This window comes from Amphibalanus amphitrite, unplaced genomic scaffold (genome assembly GCF_019059575.1).
Source record: "Amphibalanus amphitrite isolate SeventyFive unplaced genomic scaffold, NRLGWU_Aamphi_draft 000990F_arrow, whole genome shotgun sequence".
Taxonomy (NCBI): Eukaryota; Metazoa; Arthropoda; class Thecostraca; order Balanomorpha; family Balanidae; genus Amphibalanus; species Amphibalanus amphitrite.
Window position 1 is genome coordinate 143587 of NW_024882484.1, and position 18766 is coordinate 162352.

General features: G+C 50.4%; 1 protein-coding gene across 3 annotated transcripts in view; it reads left to right on the forward strand.

Annotated features, from left to right (window-relative positions):
• The window catches only part of LOC122368926 (E3 ubiquitin-protein ligase TRIP12-like), an 82742-nt gene that overhangs the window by 56528 nt on the left and 7448 nt on the right, over positions 1 to 18766 (forward strand). For 2 of the 3 annotated variants that reach the window (XM_043343248.1, XM_043343250.1), the window contains 10 exons: positions 1876 to 2004; positions 3052 to 3129; positions 3707 to 4075; positions 4829 to 4976; positions 5313 to 5532; positions 6520 to 6656; positions 12945 to 13141; positions 13554 to 14117; positions 14757 to 14948; positions 15994 to 16181. In XM_043343248.1, coding sequence (XP_043199183.1) covers positions 1876 to 2004; positions 3052 to 3129; positions 3707 to 4075; positions 4829 to 4976; positions 5313 to 5532; positions 6520 to 6656; positions 12945 to 13141; positions 13554 to 14117; positions 14757 to 14948; positions 15994 to 16181 — 2222 coding nt within the window. The remainder of the gene's footprint in view (positions 1 to 1875; positions 2005 to 3051; positions 3130 to 3706; positions 4076 to 4828; positions 4977 to 5312; positions 5533 to 6519; positions 6657 to 12944; positions 13142 to 13553; positions 14118 to 14756; positions 14949 to 15993; positions 16182 to 18766) is intronic. The other variant, XM_043343249.1, reaches the window with a different exon arrangement.

Here is an 18766-nt window from a genome sequence, read left to right on the forward strand (position 1 = left end):
CTCTCTGACGACAGATGCAGCTGGGTTGTTTGTTTGCTAGATTTTATTATTTATCAGCACAAATATTGGGGAAGCACAAGTTTGGTAGGTGGGGCATTCCACGATAGATCGTACCAGGCCCGTCACCCTCATCTCTCAGATTTGAATGAAAATTGGTACAAGGGGTACCTAATCATAGGCTCCAAAAACACCTGCCAAAACATCAGACTTCTCAGATGAAAACTTTTTGAGTTACATTGCGACATATTTTCTAAACTTCATATTGTAAGGGTGAGTTTGATGAGCTATAACTCAAAAACGAGCTAAGCAAGCAACAAACGGCAAACAGCTTTGAACTAACAATGAATCAAAGATTAATACAGTATATTTAAAATTTGAAAGAAAAACTTCACATATTGAAAAAATTCGTAGTATTTTTTAGATTGTTTATAATGGCCCTTGGGACCAAATTTTTTGCCATTTTTATTTCCTCAAAATAAACCTCAGGTCATTTAAAATCGATATGCAAAAAAGTAGAAAGGTGTTCTTTCTATAAGTTCCTCATTTAAATGTATACAAAATGGGTTTCCGGGGGTCGGTACGACCCCAGCTCGCCGTTTCGCCTCTAATGGAGCTAGAACCTTGCGGAAAAAACGAGCATGTGCGCCGTTACAAGATGCATCGAATGATACCACATTTTAAGGTTTCGGGTTCATTGGTGACCCCTGAGGTCATTTCGAGTGACCCAAATTACGGGTCCGGTTTTTGATAGATAACTTCGCAACAAGTGGTCGCAGAGACGCGATTTTAGCACCTTTGTGTTGGCCTAGCTCCGGCGCGTCGAATGGTATACTGTTTGTTCTGGTGAGGTCGCTGACCTCGTGTCAACACAATGCCGTGTATTTGGCTCCGCGCCCCGATTGGGCGGCCCAGCCGGCAGTCAGCCCCCGGGCATCACGTGACCGCCCCGAGTCCGCGGAAAAGCCGACCAGCGCGGCGCTGGACAAACAGCGCCGCCACAGAGATGGTTAACAGTCGGGTCAGGCCACGAAGCTGGGTGAATGAGATCATATTGCACATCATTCGATTCGCAAGGTCTTCCCGAGTCCATTGGTAGCTTTCCCGTCACTCTAGCTCAATTTGATCGAGAGTTATTGACGAAAAACTCTTATGACCCTAGTGACGTACGAATGACGTCACTCAAGGTCAACAATGCAAAAGTGAGGCAAAAATGACTTTAATTGAACTTTCAGTAACCAGTGATGTCACCTGGCAGCCTTACCACGCCATTTGTAGGCTCTCTTCCGAAATCACAATTCGAGACCATTACGGTGACGCAAAATAAGTACATTTATAGAAAAAAAAAACACCTGCCTAATTTTTTGCATACTACTTAATAATGATCCAAACATGTTTTTAATTAAATAAAAATTCAAAAACATTTGGTCCCAAAGGTATAAAAGATGCAATTGAAAGGAAACTCGAGGTGTTATATATCAAAAATAGTTGATATTTCAAAATTTTAAAAATGCATATTATTCTTTGTTTCAATGCAAGTTCAATGCCGTATAGCATATGGCATTTAGATTATCCGTCTTAGAGTTACAGCCCGCCAAACTTGGCGCTGCAACGCAAGATCCAAAATATGTTATACACTACAACTCAAAAACTACTCATCTGATAAGCCTGAAATTGTTACAGGAGAATTCAGAGCCCCTGATTACCCCATAGACCTATTATCGTTAAAATCCAAGAGATGAGGGTGTCAAATTGGAAAAAAAGTGGTACGATCTATCGTGGAATGCCCCAGGTATCCTGGAACCCGGAGGAGCTATACGTCATGATGTGTCAGTATGTTTGTCACAGCTGTTTGTCACATCTGTTGTCTCTGTTCAGATGGAGCTGGTCTCCCGGAACCCGGAGGAGCTGTACGCTCTGATGTGTCTGGTCGGAGACCTGCTGCCCGCCCTGCCCACGGACGGACTCTTCAGTGTGGACCAGTGGCTCTTCAGGATATACCCGCGGGTAAGTGACCAGAGTGGCAGCGTATGTATACCCACGGTTAAACGTAGACAGGGGTGAGGCGTGCCCGTTATAGTTACTCACGGCCGCTCCTTACGTACAATCGCCACAAGGCATTGTATCCAATAATCCACACTGTCAACTACCTAAGCCCCGCTTTTCAAAGACAGGTGTTCAGCCAACCCCTGGCGATGACACATACTGACATAAAGACAAAGTAAGCGTCATTTCTGCATAGTTACTAGTACAACAAATACCATTATAACGTTTTACGTGTGACGCACTTTGGACTTTTCCTCGCATTGTAGCGGACTTCAAATATTCGCCGCTGCCGCCGCACGGTATGGGAACAGTCGTAGCCGCGGGTAGGCCGCTGGTGCTATGTGGGTGTAGCCGCAGGTAGACTGCTGCGGCACGGCTGTAGCAGCAGGTGGTTAGGTGCGGGAACAGGTGCTGTTTCAGACGGCTAGGTGCCGCGCCGCGGTAGGTGCAGTGCGCCAGGTGGCTGCGGCCGCGTTACTGAACACGCGCTGTTGATGAATCGCCCGGGTGTTTGGCGGTCGAATTATATCGCCATTGCCGCAGCTGTCTGCCTTTGATGCCGATGCGTCGACTGATGAGTGATGAGTGTACCGTACTGAACACACCCTGTGGGGGATTTAGGTCCCTTTGATAACTTGGATTCCCTTGGTAATCTCCATACACGTGCTGGTGTTACCAGGCAACAAAGAGTGCTGTGCTATTTTGCCAATTAAATGTGTTTGGTGGGCTAACTTTGCCGTTATTGTGTCGTGTCGCATTGGTTCGTCACGTTTTATTATGAATTGGTGGCTTATGTCCCTGGGTGAAAGTTTTGGAACTTTCTGCCGGGACTCAATAATACTGTGTTCCTGGTTGCTGATTGTAACTCGTTCTGCTCCTTCTGGTGGTTGTGTGTCCCTTTGTATCTGGTGTGGGGCGCTCTGTTCGAACTCGGTGATACCGCCTTGCAGCTTGCCCTGCCTAGTGTAATGCCGCTGTCTGACTCTCCCCCTCCCCTGTTCTCCCCAGGAGTATGTGCAGTGGCAGTGGCGCGATGATCGTAACAACTGGCACAACTACTCACACGCCGACAGCTTCACGGTCGAGGTAAGTCGCGCTGAGGGTGTGAGTTTTACCCGGCGGGTGTATTATTTGTCTCGGGACGTTGGATAACCCGCGGAGTTGAGATGCGCTTGGCGCTAGTTGTTATTTTGAGTTATGGCCCACAACTGAAACGAATATATCCACAACTTGTGCATATATTGCTTTACTTATTTTCTCGTTGCCACGTGGCTCAGTGTTGCGATGTAGATCGTTCTAGTTTTTATGGCGTTGTGAATATGAACTCGTTTATTGCCGTTGACGCCTCATTTTTCAAATGAGCTTTCGATTTCGGCGTCGGATCATGTCAATTTGTGTCTGCCATTCGAGCGATCACGGTCGAATGGCTCACATTGATTGATTGAATGACTGGTGGCGTCGAAAAATTCAGAGCCGTGGCAAATGTAATTCGTTTTCATCTCACAAAATATCGCAGCGACCTCCCGACTGTTGCTGTAATGTCCAGACAGCGAGCCAGCCTCCTCTGACCTTGCGACACTTGCTGTTACCAGCTCAGCCCCAGACGTCGAACCACCTCCAAACCTCTGCTACCCACCGTTGCTAACTTCTCCCCCTTCCCCAGACGGCGAACCAGGCCGGCGACGACGAGGTGCAGCTGGACTTCATGGGTCGCCACTACACCATCGACTTCAACACGATGCGCCAGATCAACGAGGGCACGGGCACGTCGCGGCCGATCCAGCGGCGCACAGTGACGGGTCCGGCGGCGGGCGCCGGCGCCCCGGGCACCCCCGCTCCGGCGCCCCCGCCCGGCGCCGACCCACGGCTCACCGCGCTGCAGGGCAACCGACCGCTGTTCGCCGGCCTGGTGGGCACCCTGTTCTCGATCCTCTACAAGGTGTACAGCTCGTGCGCCGGCCCGGCTGTGCGTCATATGTGTCTGCGCGCCATCCTGAGGATGGTCTACTTCGCCAGCCCTGATATGCTGAAGGTGGGTGATGGCGGCCGGAAGAGACGGGCGGACGTTTGGGAGAAGGACGGGGTGATTGGCATCTTTCGCTTGAAAAAAATACTGATAATTCTGTCGAATTGTTTAATTTTATAGTTCCAGACTGCTGATGGGTTGGAGCTTGTATTGTTTCACTTTTCGAATGTTACGTAGGGTATTTATCACTACCGAGAAACGATAGCGGGTCGGTCGCCCCGGTGCCATGCCACTGCTGGACCATTAAGCCGGGGACCTTTGAGTCGGAGCGCTCGTTTTCCGTAATATCCCGCCGTGAATAATTTCCTGCCCGGCGATTCCCACAATCACGTGACCTCGTCGGCGTGGATCCGGACTCCCAACGACCATCGCCACGATCATCATTATTACTACTCGCGACCATCCTGGTTGGTCTCCCTGCCTGAGAAACTATGTGTTTATTTATTATGTAGGCATTATGTCTGCTTTGTTTTATTTTTCGTTTAGGTAGTTTCCCGGTACCAGTCTCGTCCTTGCTCAGGCCTTTGTCCGGTGTTTTTTTTTTTCACTCGGTAACAGTCCGAACGCGTTCGGCATCCAGCTTTAAACGCATTTTGTTTCTCGCTCGGTAACAATCTGAACGCGTTCGGCATCAAACTTACGAGGCATTTTTTTATTTGTGCTTTATTTTCTTTCCCTATATATAACTATAACTGTTCTTGTAGTTTCCTCGTCGCCTCCTCGGCCACAGTCTAACCACCCTGACATTGTCCCTCTCAGGACCTGGTGGGCATTCAGGAGGTGTCCTCCCACCTCACCGGTATGCTCTCCTCCGGAGACCTGAAGATCGTCGTGGCCGCTCTCCAGCTGGCAGAGGTGCTCATCCAGAAACTGCCCGAGCAGTGCAGCGTCCATTTCAGACGAGAAGGTACAGACAGCGCGAGGCGAGGTGGCTACCGCTTAGGGGTTTGAGGAACTGAGTAGCGAGATTTTGGTTCAGCTACAAATAGTTGGCAAACCGCTTTGGCCGTGTTTTTCGCTAATTTTTGGGGAATTGGATCCATTTTAATCGTCATTGGCGAGTAAAATATGTATCCGACTGTTTCCTCCAGTTTTCAGTATGAACATTGAGTAGTGATCCCTATGATTTGACACCCAAACCTCTGCACGGTCTACCCATTACCCAAGTGTGGTGTTCAAGCCTCAGTAGGAATCATTCTTGTGATCAGCAACTAACGTGACGCCTCTCTCTTGCCCCATCCAGGTGTGGTGTACCAGATCAACCAGCTGGCTGCCGATCCCACGGCGCCCGCACCGTCCCCCGTGGCCGGCGGCGCGGCCGGCGCGGTGGGCAGCAGCGGCGGCAGCGGCGGCGGCACGGAGCTGTGTGCCGCCGGACCCAGCAGCGCCTCCCTGCCCGCCTACCTGGAGACGCCGCCGCCGCCGGCCGCCGGGTCCGCGGCCGGTGACGAGGGGACCAACCTGTGAGTGCATAAGGGAACGGGAATAACCAGTGCTTCGAAAGGGACCCAAGATATTAACTCCAGGGGAACCAGTGTTAGAGTGCGCTAGTACTGTTTCAGGACTGCAACTCAGCCTTTCGACGGGGTACGAATTACCATAGTTTGGGTATTCTGGGCGACACCTTGAGACCCTGCTCTCATTCATATATGGGTCGATGTATCTGGGCTGTCTATAAACAGCCTGTGACTGCAGAGCTGCTCAGAGTGCATCATCGAATCTGGCTCAGTAATTCCAGCGCCGCTGTGAGAGCGCCGGGGTTCGGTGGATCTGGGTTAACACCATTAGTCAACACGCCGCGGGCGGGACGAACAAACAGTCCGGCCCTAATTGTCGGAGAGTCAGGGGCGGGTGACTGCTCGCCGGCGGTAGACTGGGGCGGTATGAGGCGCGCCCGCCGGTGATATTGCTGCGTGCTGTCGCCGGCAGCCGGCGCTCCTCGATGACAGCTGTGACGTAGCTGCGCGCCGCTCGCTAACTGCGTCAGAGCCTGTCAGCGCCGCTGGCGGCTGTAGCTGCTGGGATGGGGTGGTCTGAACCTCAGCTGTATGCTGATTCTGGTTATATTCAGGCACCAGGGGTCCCCCACGGCTCGAGCAGGACTATTTTCAATTGTCTTCTTTGAGAGGTGCGTGGGACGCGTTCCGTACGGGACTTTCCCGCGGATGCTGTGAGCATTAGACATCACTTCAGTGAATGGCTTAGATCGTCTTCAAAAGCGTCCCATCCACTAGTCCTCACTCAGTTTGACGTCAACAACCTGTCTGGTTGATTTTCCTCCACAGCAGAAAGATACGCATTTTACCTCATGCTCTCATCTAGCAGACTTTATGCTCTCATCTAGCAGATCTAGCCCTCATCTCACTTGTTTAAAAGCTCGGAGTGATCCACATACCCTACCGCGCCACTCACCACTGAGTACTGACATCCGCTCTCCCTGCCCCCGTCAGCAGCCTCAGCGACGTGCTGAAGCGTAAGCGGACCTCGAAGCGGCCCGGAAACGCGTCACGCAAGTCGCGGCAGGAGGAGGCGTCACAGTCGGCCTCACCGAGTATGGCCAGCTCTGCTATGGAGTCGCTCTCCAGAGGTTAGTTAGGCCGCCGTTAGGCCAGAGAGGTTAGGCCGCCGGCGTTAATGGGGGGTCAGTTTTTGTGACTGCTTTTTTTGCCTGTTTTCAGTTGAGTGGTGGGTGAAGGATAGGCGGCAGAATGCTTTTTGCCTGTGTATGAGTGGGTAGGCTTGGATATGCATACGTATTACGCATGCATGACGGTCGGTTGTAAGCCCTCCGAGTCGTCGGTATTCTCCTTCTGTGTGCGTGTGTGTTGGTGAGTTTGTGGTCCAGCTTTCCAGGTTCACCCTGCCAGTTCTGTTTGTGTTTAGTGTATTTGCTTTTTTCACCACTGTTTTTCCCCGTCCTCAGTGACGCCTTGATGACTTTCAATGTCTTTTCCAACTCCTGTGAGACCTGTTATTTCGTCAACACCTCACTGAAGTTGACGCGTCGAAACTCTGCGTCTAACTTGTGCTCGCCCCCGTCGCAACTGCTTCGTGCTGCGCTGTCAGTGTTCGGTCAGAGTTTGTTTCTGTGTGTGCTGACAAAGTTCCCGGCTTCTCCATTTTTTTTTCTCGATCGCACTTAGTTCCCATTGTGTGTCGAGCCGGAAGATAATGAAAGACCGAGCCACTCGGCCGTCGATGACGAGGTCATGCGCGCGAGATGCCATTGCATTTTTGTTTGATCTGAAATTTTGTGTGTAGTAGCATGTGTCAAGCAGCCAATGGGCTGGTCCCTGCTTATCGAGAAAGTACAGTGGGGGTTAGTTATGGGGGTTAGTTATAGGTGAAATTTATCCGAATTAAGTCACGCTTTCGTATTAACTGCGATGGGTTTTTAGCACTTCAACATTTCATGTCAAGAGTGACTGGTCAGGAGCTTTTCCTGAAAGCATAGGGGACCAGCTGCTGCGCTGCGGTGTTTGCTATTCTCTTAGTCTTCAAGTCGCACAACACACCAATAGCCACGTGTGGCATGGCAACGGGGAGCCACGTGGCATTTCGCCGAGCGTTCTGTGCGGCGCCATCATGTGTTATACATCGCGGCCGTCCTACGCCGCAGCAGAAGGCTGCCGATTCAGTCGATACTGGTTGCCAAGGAGGCCGTCGGTCGGTCGGAAGGTTGGAAGGTCGAACGGTGCAGGTGTTATTGCGTGGCTAGAGTGGAGCTGTGAGCTCAAGGTTTTCACAGCTTGGAGGAGCAGAGCTTTGAGAAGATCAATCCCAGTTGGGGTTTGGATAAGTGGGATTGGTAACGGGGATATTGTTTTAATTAGACATCAGCTATTAACGCATTTGATCGTAGGACGTGGGCCAATCAAGTATGAATGAGATGCCAGCACACTCTTACCATTCAATTGATGCTCTGAACTGAAAGCAGCTCTTTCCCACCCACATACGCCAATTATAATGTTGGCCTGAATCGGTCAGCTGGTGCACTCTGCCGCGGGTAGCAGCAGTACCGACCGAGCCATGTTTAGACGTTCGGAAATCGAACCCGCGCCATTGGGAGCTCTGCTGGCGTGGGGGTGGCCGTCGGGGGCTGCCGCTGCCATCCTGGGGAGCTGCCGCGAGCGACACTGATTGGCTGGCGCTGATTGGAGCCGCCCCCGCCCCCGCCCCCGCCCCCGTTCCGGGGCAGTCAGTCAATCAGCCAGTCAGTCCGGTCCATAGGCGATCGACCCCGACCGCCAGCGCATGCCAAACGAGGTGATTTGGAGGCGGAGGGGATAGCCGGCCCACACGCACGGTCACATGGGACTATTGGGACGATGGGGCGAAGAGGAATGTGTGGGGTAGATAGGATGAACTACTGACTGTGGCCTGAGAACTGTTAGGCCAGTGACCGAACTACCAGGAGGCAATGTTTGATCCGAAGTTGGCCGACTCTGAACCGCAATGCTGGGCGTATAAACAGGCGCGGGTAAAGGGGAGTCAAAACCGGCGACTGATCGGCACATTTGTTAGTGTGAGTTGAACTTTCAGTGGGCTGGAGAAGGCAAGGTGAGCTCAACCAGATGAGCGCTAGCGATTGTACTAGGGTTGACTATTAAGTAATGGAAGTGCATTAACCCGCGCCCTGCTGGGGGTCCTGGATTTCCACGCCCTGCTGGGGGGGGGGGGTGTTTGAACACCCCCCCTTGTAACTCGGTTCCTGGGCCACGTAGCGATACGCGGAAGGCGGCGTTCGAAAGAGCGTAAAAAATAATGACGAAATCACTTCGGTCAATTTTTTGGTCAGGTCAAAGGTCAGGTCACCAGAGGTCATTGAAGGCAAAATTTCGCCGATTTCCAGGTCGAATGTCGAAAATTTTCAAGAAGCCAACGCATAACTCGGGAACCAATAGAGCTACAGCGCCGCGGAAAAGCGCATTCGATAGCCCTATTAACGCCCTTTCTGAGTAATTCTCTCAGATTTGACCTAACGTCAACGGTTTTGCCTGCAGGGGGCAAAAACTGCAAAAATAGCCGATTTTTTCGAAAACAGTTTTTCTGCAATAACTTTTGACCCAAGCCTTGTACGAGCTTACTTTTACCGGCATCGTGTTCCTCTCGTCAAGACGCATCGAATGAACTATAACTTGACCTTGAAAGGTCAACTTGAAAATTTGACCTCAGGTCAAGGTCATGACCTGACCGGAAAGGGTCATGTTGCATATCAGTCGATCCGTATCGTCGAGCTGAACACATCTAAGGTGTTTTCATCGCTCTAGCATGCCTCTATCAAAAGTTATTTGCGAAAAACTGTTAGATACCATTCGTGACCTAAGATGACCTCAGGGCATAAACAAGGGTCACGGACACCATTTTCAAGTTCAGTGTGTCTAAACCACATGTAATTCGGTGTTTGGGAGTGTTTATAATGTCTTTCATCCAAAAGAGGCGCATTTCAATTTTCTCCCATTGACTTATAATGGGGAGGTCGCAAAATTGACCTGACCTTAGGTCATCGATATCAAAATTCTGAGATATACATTTTGTACATGCTATTGCTATTAGCAATCGCTGAAAGTTTCAAAGCGATCGGTCACTCGGTGTAGCTATGACAGACATTGAAAGTTTTTATGAGGTGAGGTCACTTCAAGTGACCTGGTGACCTGACCTTGAATGACCTTGGTCTGAAATTTTCACAACATGTGTAGAATTGATGTATGATAAGGTGTACCAAAAACGGCGGCGCTCCGCGCCGCCGTTTTTGAGATATTCGCGAAAAACCACAAGGGGGGGTGTTCAAACACCCCCCCCCCAGCAGGGCGCGGGTTAAGCAATTAAACGGGTTTGCACGTGCACACATTATTTAGGTGTCATTTCATGCGCCGATCTTTTTTCTATCCAATAGTGAAGACCACATGTCCCTAGCTACTTTTTGCTATAAGCCATCGTCGTTTTCCCAAGAGACCACCCGAACCTGTGGCGCACCACCTGGCAATGGCCAAAGCTGCGCGCCAGCGCCGAGTGCAAGGTCATTAGAGCTCAGTTTGTTGTAGGGAAAAGGCCTACCAAGATCAGAAAATTTATTTTCTAAGTGCATGGAGCGACACAGCCTCCCCACAGACGATAAGTCGGTGGTTTCATCGGTTTGAGAAAGAAAGCGCCGATCGGCCTTCTGGCGGCGTTCCAGGAGTGGGTCAAGACGAGGCTGGAATGGTGTGTGATGCTTGAAGGCGATTATGTGGAGTAGTGTATGCTGTCATTTATCGTGCCAATGTGTATTGTTTTGATGAAAATATAGAAATTGTCCATTGTGTAGCCATAACAATAAGCCAATAAGCTCTGATGACCTCGCGCTGGCGCTTGGCGCGCGATTTTGGCCATTGCCAGACTCCTTTTTCGTGGTGCGCCGCAGGTTTGGGTGGTCTCTTGGGAAAACGACGATAGCTTGGAGCAAAAAGTAGCTAAGAACATGTGGTCTTCACCATTGGATAGAAAAAACATCGGCGCATGAACTGACACCAAGAAAACATGTGCACGTGCAAAAACGTTTAATTGCTTAAGGCACTTCCATTACTTAATAGTCAACCCTAGTATGTCGGGAACATTTTAGGTACGCCTGCGCTGAGTTTCCGTGTACTCTGTGAATTTTGGACTTGTGGGACAGTTTGGATTGAATGAATTGGACAGCTTGCTTCCGGTGGAGGAGGCGCCACACCTGCTAGTAATTGGAACTTGGAAGACAGCCATGTATTCAGCTGCTCAGCTTCGTGTGATTTTTCACGTTACGCTGGATATTTGGAATCTTCGATTTAAAGGGACAGTACCACCATTTTGATGAAATTTGACATTGCATAGGCCCCACCTTTCTGGTCCGGGAACTGAAGACCGATCCTCGAAGCTCCACACCGTTATCCCGCTATCGCCGCTCAAAGTACGAAAGGTGTACTACACTTTAAATCGTGCTTCACTATCTTCACTGTTTAAATGTTTGCGCCGTTTTGAATTGACCGCCAGTAATAAAACTTTTACCCTGGTCATTTCATCAAATTTTATAAAGCCAAAACGTTTTTCGCACTTATTCATCACCGTTAAATTCATTAAATAGTCGTAGGCAATTTCCGCTGTTTCCCTCGGATTCTAGCGGCTCATCAAAGGAATTCCTCCAGCTTGAATCACAATCTCCCTCCAATGTATGGCGTTTATCACGTGATTGTCACGTGATATTTTATCCCATTGTCAATTGTCACGTCCAATTGTCACTCCCTCCAATTGTCACGTGATATTTTTATAGGCAATACCTAAGACTACCTCTCCCTAAGGACAACTCAATCAGAAGAACGACCGCGTAAGCGTAGCGTCAATAATGTATTATCTGCGCCAGTTCTGTAGTAATTTTGCATGATTCCAAACTGGCGGTCATGCTTGTATAGTGGTGGTTCGCTCATGAAAATGAATCATGAAAATGAAATGTGGTTGCAATATATTTCACCAAGTTCGGTCCTCAAACTATGTTTTTCTGATTCAGAAAAATAAGAAATGCTAGTAAAAAAAATCAGCTCCATACATTGATTTTTTTTTCGATGATACTGTCCCTTTAACCCGCGCCCCGCTGGGCTATTCAGCCATACGCGCCCTGCTGGGGGGGGGGGGGGCAGATTCTGCCCCCCCCCCTGTCTAACTTCCGAACCGATGGTCGTAGAAAGACGGGGAAAACGGCAATCGAAAGCTCTCAACAAGGCGGATCTTAAGAGCCCAATTTTTTTTGCTTAAGTAGGTCAGAGTTCAGGTCAAGGTCAGGTCAAGGGTACAAAATACAAGTTTCTACAGTATCGGCCTTGCACCGTAGTTGCCGAAGAATGGACTGAGACTGATTGCCCAAAACGTGTTCTTAGACTACCAAGACAATATTCGTTGCACACAATGTCATTCAAAGGTCAAGGTCATGGTCAGGTCAGGTCAGGTCACCAAAACAAAATATAGAAAAGGGCATGTGCGACACATGTTTTATGGGTCATTTTACTCATGGAATTCAATAGGCACACTCAATAAGTGATATGGACCACCTCTGGATGAATTTCAGGTCGAGGTCAGGTCAAGGTCAGGTCAAGTGAGGTCAAATTTTGAAGTTGGTTGTTAAGGCCTAAAAAGGTGTCTATTCGATGCATTTTTCACGGCGAATCGAATGGTGCTATTTTTGTTTCCGTACGAGGTCTAGAACTTCAAAAAAAAATCATTTTTCAAATTTTTTGTGTGTCGTGACGTCATAAAATTTCGAATAACTCCCACATTTTTAAACCGATTCTTCAAAAAATTGGTATGTAGGTGCACATAGACCACTTCTTTGACATATATTCCGGTTTTTTTCGATAAACTCAAAATTTTGGAATTTATAAATATTTTCCCAAAATAGTCAGTTTTTTTTAAAAATTTTGGCCAAAATCCAAAATTTTCAAAAAACCGAGATAGCCATTTGATAGACAAAGTAGAATCACGTATAACCTTTTTTGTTACGTCTTGATTCCTTTAAAAATGAAGGTGTTAGCGGCGTTTGAAATTTTGCCGTTTTTGAGGCGAAAATGGCGAACATGACGTCACTAAAACGTCAATTTCTCAAAAATTTTCCGACGGATTTCGCTCAAATTTTCAGGGAACGTGTCAAATTGATGTATGATAAGGTACTGAAAGTTTGACGTCGCTGGCGTAACGCGTTTAGAAGTTATTGGCGAAAAACGGGAGGGGGGGGCAGATTCTGCCCCCCCCCCCTAGCGGGGCGCGGGTTAAAGCACCCCGGCACTATATCTTCTTCAGGTGCTTCCCTGACTGCTCTCTATCCTCCCGGTCTGACACTGTCTGACTCTCCCCCTTACTCTGTCCACCGTTCCAGCTGCGGGCACCAGTCGCGGCAGTGTGGCCGGCAGCTCGGCCGGTGCCGCCGGCGGCTCGGCCGCGCGCGGTAAGGCGGCCGCCGGCTGCGCGGGCGGCAGCCGCTTCCAGACCTCGTCGTTCCTGGCCAGTCTGAACCCGGCCCGCTGGGGACGCAGCGTGTCCAACTCACCTCTCGGCGACCGGGGACTCAACAAGGTGAGCAGTAATGGGACGGATAGACGGAGGTTTGATGGAGGAATGGTGTGGAGCCGATGTTAGTGGTTTGGTGTTTAGGCCGATGCTGCTGTTGCGGTGATTCGCGGAATCCAATAGCGAGGCTCTGCTAAATCCAGAATAATCGTTTCATTGCTATGCTTTGCCGATGGGACCATTTGGGTGTAGCATATTGGGCTCTAATGCATTGGTAGGTAGTCACCTTTGTGTGTATGACTATGGACGTACACACATTGTGCAACATTTTACACTTTGCAAAGATTTACAGTGTGTATGGACAGAAAGCACAATGTTTGTGGTCTTTTTTGGCCATAACCCCCTACATTTCCTTCGTGGTTGACTGGCCCAGCCTCTGCCACAGCCCTCTCACTACCCCCTCCCTCCGCTCTCCCAGGACGGCCTACTGAACCGTGCCTCGAGCAGCCCCAGTCTTTCGGGCAGCAAGGAGCGCGTGCGCGGCTGGATCCGCGAGCGCGCCCAGCAGTTTATCGCGCGCCACTTCTCGGGCGACACGTCCGGTCACACGGCGCTCATGTCTCGTCTCGGCGGCGCGCTGAGCCGACTCCGACAGCCGCCGGCGGCCTCTGCCGAGTCGGCGCTGGCCGAGATCGGCGCCGTGCTCCGCCACTCGGATATCTCTCCGTTCGAGGTGCTGCAGAGCGGCCTGGTGCAGCAGCTCACCGCCTTCCTGACAGACGGCGAGGGCGCTGAGCGCGAGCGCCGCCTGCGCCTGTTCCTGCACGTGCTGGCCGGCTGTCCGCGCGCGCCCGAGGAGCTGGTGGAGCCGTTCCTGGCCACCTCCGAGCTGACGGCGCCGCTGCAGGCGCTGGTGGCCAAGCTGAACGCCTGCGTCACTCAGGTGGAGCAGCTGGTTGTGAAGGTGCACGATGTGTCAGAGACGGCCGGCGGCCCGTCCGGCCAGAGCGCGCTCAAGTATTTCAACCAGAACCAGCTCAAGGTGGGTCGATAGATTCGTGAGATGAACCGTGGGACTTTTCGGGAGGGAGGGATTTATAGGATCAGAGTGTCAGAACACAGAACGTAGAAGACAGGGTGAACACAGGGGGACGTCAGGGAGAAGGGATAGAACACAGGGTGACGTGTAGGAGAAGGTATAACGTGCACACACTACAAACTGGTACCCGTTGTGCCTCTTATTGATGAAAAGTCGTTCAGCTTTTAGTGGGTAGGGTGCCGTGACTTCAGCAGTTCTAGCGCCGGCCTCTCGGGTCTTGCTTCTATGAGTCGCAGTTACCTTGTCAGGCTGATCCAGAGCGCCGGGAATCCGCTAGCTTATGGGGACTAAGTACGCAATGTAGCGGCATAGGACGTCAGCATTGCCAATACAATTAGTATAGTATCGCCCGGCTGGTCATTCATACGCGATGATCTAAATGGCTCGCGCCAGGTAAACCACGAAAATTTTTGACAGACGCGACGGGCGACCTGTTTGGCACACATGGAACGACGGCTAAAGACCAGCCCGTGTCGTGCCGCGTGACCCATTGTGTTTTCCCAACTCGTTTCAGTATAACCTGCACTAGACTTTGTTTTCAGCAGGTATAGCCTTTTCTAACGCGCGTTCCCACCGTTTCAGTGTAATCTACAGCGTCAGCCGGACTGCACAAGTCTGCGTCAGTGGCGCGGCGGGCCCGTCAAGATCGACCCGCTGGCACTCGTACAGGCCATTGAGCGCTACCTGGTGATCCGAGGCTACGGCCGGATCCGCGACGATGACGACGACGGCTCCGACGACGGCGACTCGGACGACGACATCGACGATACGCTGGTGCGTGACGGGGAACTGAGGAAGGGGGAGAGGGATAGGGACAGCTGGGTGAGAGGGTTTTCTTGTAGTTGGAGAGGTGTGGCGAGGTAGGTTAGAAGTCTTGATGGGCGTGACTGACGTGGTAACTGTTATTGTAAGTCCGGGTGGGCTCTAGTGGGTGGTTGCTGTGTAGGGATGGAGCGGGCTGCTGTCACGGGGAGTCCGGGTGAGCGGGTGTGTGCGATGAGCCTCTCTCGCGTGTCCAATCCGTCTTCATCAGCCGCCGCCGGGCCACTGGCCGCCGGCGGTTTTATTTCGTTATATACACCACCGCCGTTTGTGGTGGACCGCGACTCAGAGACCGATGGACGGTTGGCCTATTGATTGTCAAACGAGGATGGGCGGTCGGCGCCACAAACTAATTCCGTGTTGCAGCCACTGACTGTGTGTGGTATTTTATTCCGGAACGGTTAATAGACGCAACAGATAACTGGCCATTAACTGATCTTATCCCCTATATAGCTTACGTTCTAATGTCTGCACGAATCATTTTAGACTGCGAGTTCGATAATTCAGCTAGGATTGTGAACTAGGTAATTATTCCCGCCTGACGCGGTAGAACCCGATAATTACCCTCGTTCTGAGAACTCTTTAATGTTCTCATTTGGAGCAGCTCGTTACGATTACCCTGCGTAAACAGCAAGCAAGCAGCTCATTTCTCGAGGGTTAAACGCCAAACATCAATCTTACAGTTATTAACAACAAGGAGGCTTATACCACCGCTCCCGCTAACGCAGCATGGCTAACCAAATATGTTCACCGGCTGTGTGCGTAATTAATGTGCTTTTGTTTCATCGCAGTTCGACGCTAACCTATGTGTGTCGGACGCTAACTTGTGTAAGTTCTGTGCGTCAGTTCTGCGCTTACCTGCAGTGCTCTCTTTTCGGTTCGATACTGACATGTTCATCTGTCGGTTCTATACTGACCCGCGCTCTGTCTGTTCTATGCTGACCAGTGCTCTATCGGTTCTATGCTATTGCTGACCCGTGCTCTCCTTTTTCGGCAGGCGGCAGTGAGCATCAGCCAGGGCAACAACCACAAGCTGCAGTTCGTCATCAACGACCACGTGCTGCCGTACAACATGACCGTGTTCCAGGCGATCCAGCAGTTCAGCCAGGACACGACTGACTCCGACTCCGAGCTGACGGTCGGCTCGACGCACCTCTTCCAGCGAACGCACACCATCTACTACCGGTGAGCGGTGGTGTGGTTTGAAGCTTGGGTTTGCTTTTGCTTACTTGTTATGGTCCCTGTGATGACTCTCCACTAGTCAGTCTACTAATCAGTAGTCCACTAGTCTCCACAAGTCGTGGTGCACACATAGGCAGCATCGGCCGATCTGCTGCTTCAGGAGTCGGAACTGTGACAAGTAATTAATTATATAGCAAAGCTCAGCTGTTGACAGAGCCTGCCTTACATGCAAAGATAAATTTGGTTATTGATAGTGTAGTGTTCTAGGGCAAATATCCCGACCTCGGTACGCTTGGCAAAGGAGACGAGATATTGCAGTCGGTTGCAATGTCAAAAGGTCAGAAGTCGAGTATCTATACCAGAGCAAAGTAGCGATACCGGCAAATGGTCCATTACAGGCACAGACTGGTGCCCATTAACCCGCGCCCCAGTGGCGGTCTCAGCCAACTTCGCCCTAGTGAGGGGGGCATATGTTACCACCCACCTCTAACTCAAAAACTAAGAGGGCTAGAAAGACGCGGTAAAAAGCAGTCGATAGCTCGCAATGCGTACGTTTGAAAGTATTTCGGTCATTTTTCACCTTAGAGCAATATTGGGGTTACCAGAGGTCATCAAAGGTCAAAATTTGCCAATTGTCATAATATTTTTCAGAAAACATGCCGCTATCTCAGGAACTATGGCAGCTAGAAAAACGCATGGAAGAGCAAACGATAGCTTTTGAACTCTTCTTTTGAAAAGGTCATTATCAATATTGACCTCAGGTCAACGGTTTAGCCTCCAGAGGGCAAAAACTCCAAAAATAGCTGTTTTTACGAAAAGTGTTTTTCGACAATTACTTTCGACTACGAAAAGCCACGACATTTCTATGGCCAGAATCGTGTTCCCCTCGCCGAGACGCGTCGAATGAACTATAATTTGACCTTGAAAGGTCAACTTGAAAATTTGACCTCAGGTCAAGGTCATGACCTTACCGGAAAAGGTCATGTTGCATATCAGTCGATGCGTCTCAACAAGACAAACACAATGAGACCATCCCCAGCGTTCTATCTCTTTTCAATCGCGAGTTATTGGCAAAAAACTGTTTGTAGCCTCAAATGACCTCGGATGACCTTTCTAGAGGCTATCAGCAAAAATGACACCTTGGTCACCACCAGTGGACTAAATCACTGTGATTCTGAAATATTTGGACTATTCCGATGCGTACACACGGATCTAGAGGCATTTTCATTTTTCTCCATTGACTTGTAATGGAAAGGTCACGCCACTGACCTGACCTTAGGTCACAGATATAAAAAATCCGAGATATACAAATTGTAGGCGCCCATAACAGCATGCAATCCACCAAGTTTAAAACCTTTCTGACAAACACTGCAGGCTGGACATGATTGCAAACTTTTTTTAGGCTTGGTCAGTTAACTTGACCTGGTGACCTGACCTGACATGACCTGGGGTCAAAAATTTCACACATTGTCCAAAATTGATGTACCAAAAGCTACCCCAAGCGGCGCGGCGCTACGCGCCGCGGCTTTTCATTCACACGCAAAAAACGCGACAGGGTGGTAACATATGCCCCCCCCCCCCCCACTGGGGCGAAGGTTAAGACCGGACGCGCGCGTCATTGGAGCTCGGCCGGACCCTGTGCGGAGTATGGATGACCGTGACCTGACCGGCACGGGATCGGTGATACACGGCGCTACGAATGGTGCATTGTACGACCGGCGCCCGGCTGAGCCTGGTGGCGCCTTACGCGGCTTTGGTGTTCCTGAGTGTCCTTTGTGCGTACATAGGGAAGAGCGAGAGGTGTGGGAGAGAGGGGTTGGTTCGGGAGGTTTCAGGGGGCTATTGAGCTGCGTCGCCGAGCAACTGTACATCCGGCTCGGTGTCATTAAAAAGGTGCACCACGTTGAAACGTTAGATACCATATGGTAGACCGAAATAGATAGTAATTGCGACCGGCGGCGTTTTTTACGGATTTCCTCGCTCGGCGTTGGCGGAGGAAAAGTCCGGGGCTGAGAAATAAATGACGTCGCTGCAGCGAGTATATGTAGGCACTGGGTAGGACTGATATGATATACCGCTCTGCAGGCTAGTCCCTGGCGGCGGCTGGTGGGTCGTCGGCCGGCTCTGGGTGGAATGAGTGATTACTCGGTCAAACTCTGCCGAATGAGTGATGGTGCGCTCGGACTCTGCCGGAAGGAGTGATGGCTCGGGCGCAGTCTGTGCAATAAGAGATAGCTAGCAGTTCCAAAATGGTCTGCAGTGAAGTGCACGGAATACACGAAATGACTATCCCCACAGCAGGTGATTAATTGGGCAGTAAAGTGAGCTCAATCTTCAGCGTGGTATCACTGTATGTTTTAACTCGCACTTCGTGCTATGATAAGACAGCCAGATAAATGAGCGAAGTGATGTTCACCAATGAATTTGCGCTGAATGCCTATCGCTCGATCCAAGCGCTGTTGGTATTGTACATTGACATGGTTGTGTATTTTGAGTGACAGTTCTTTCAAGAATGGTCTTTAGTAAGAGTGAGTGAGTGAGTGTGAGTAAGTAAGAGTGAGTGTGAAAATATTCATTTCGTGGAGCGG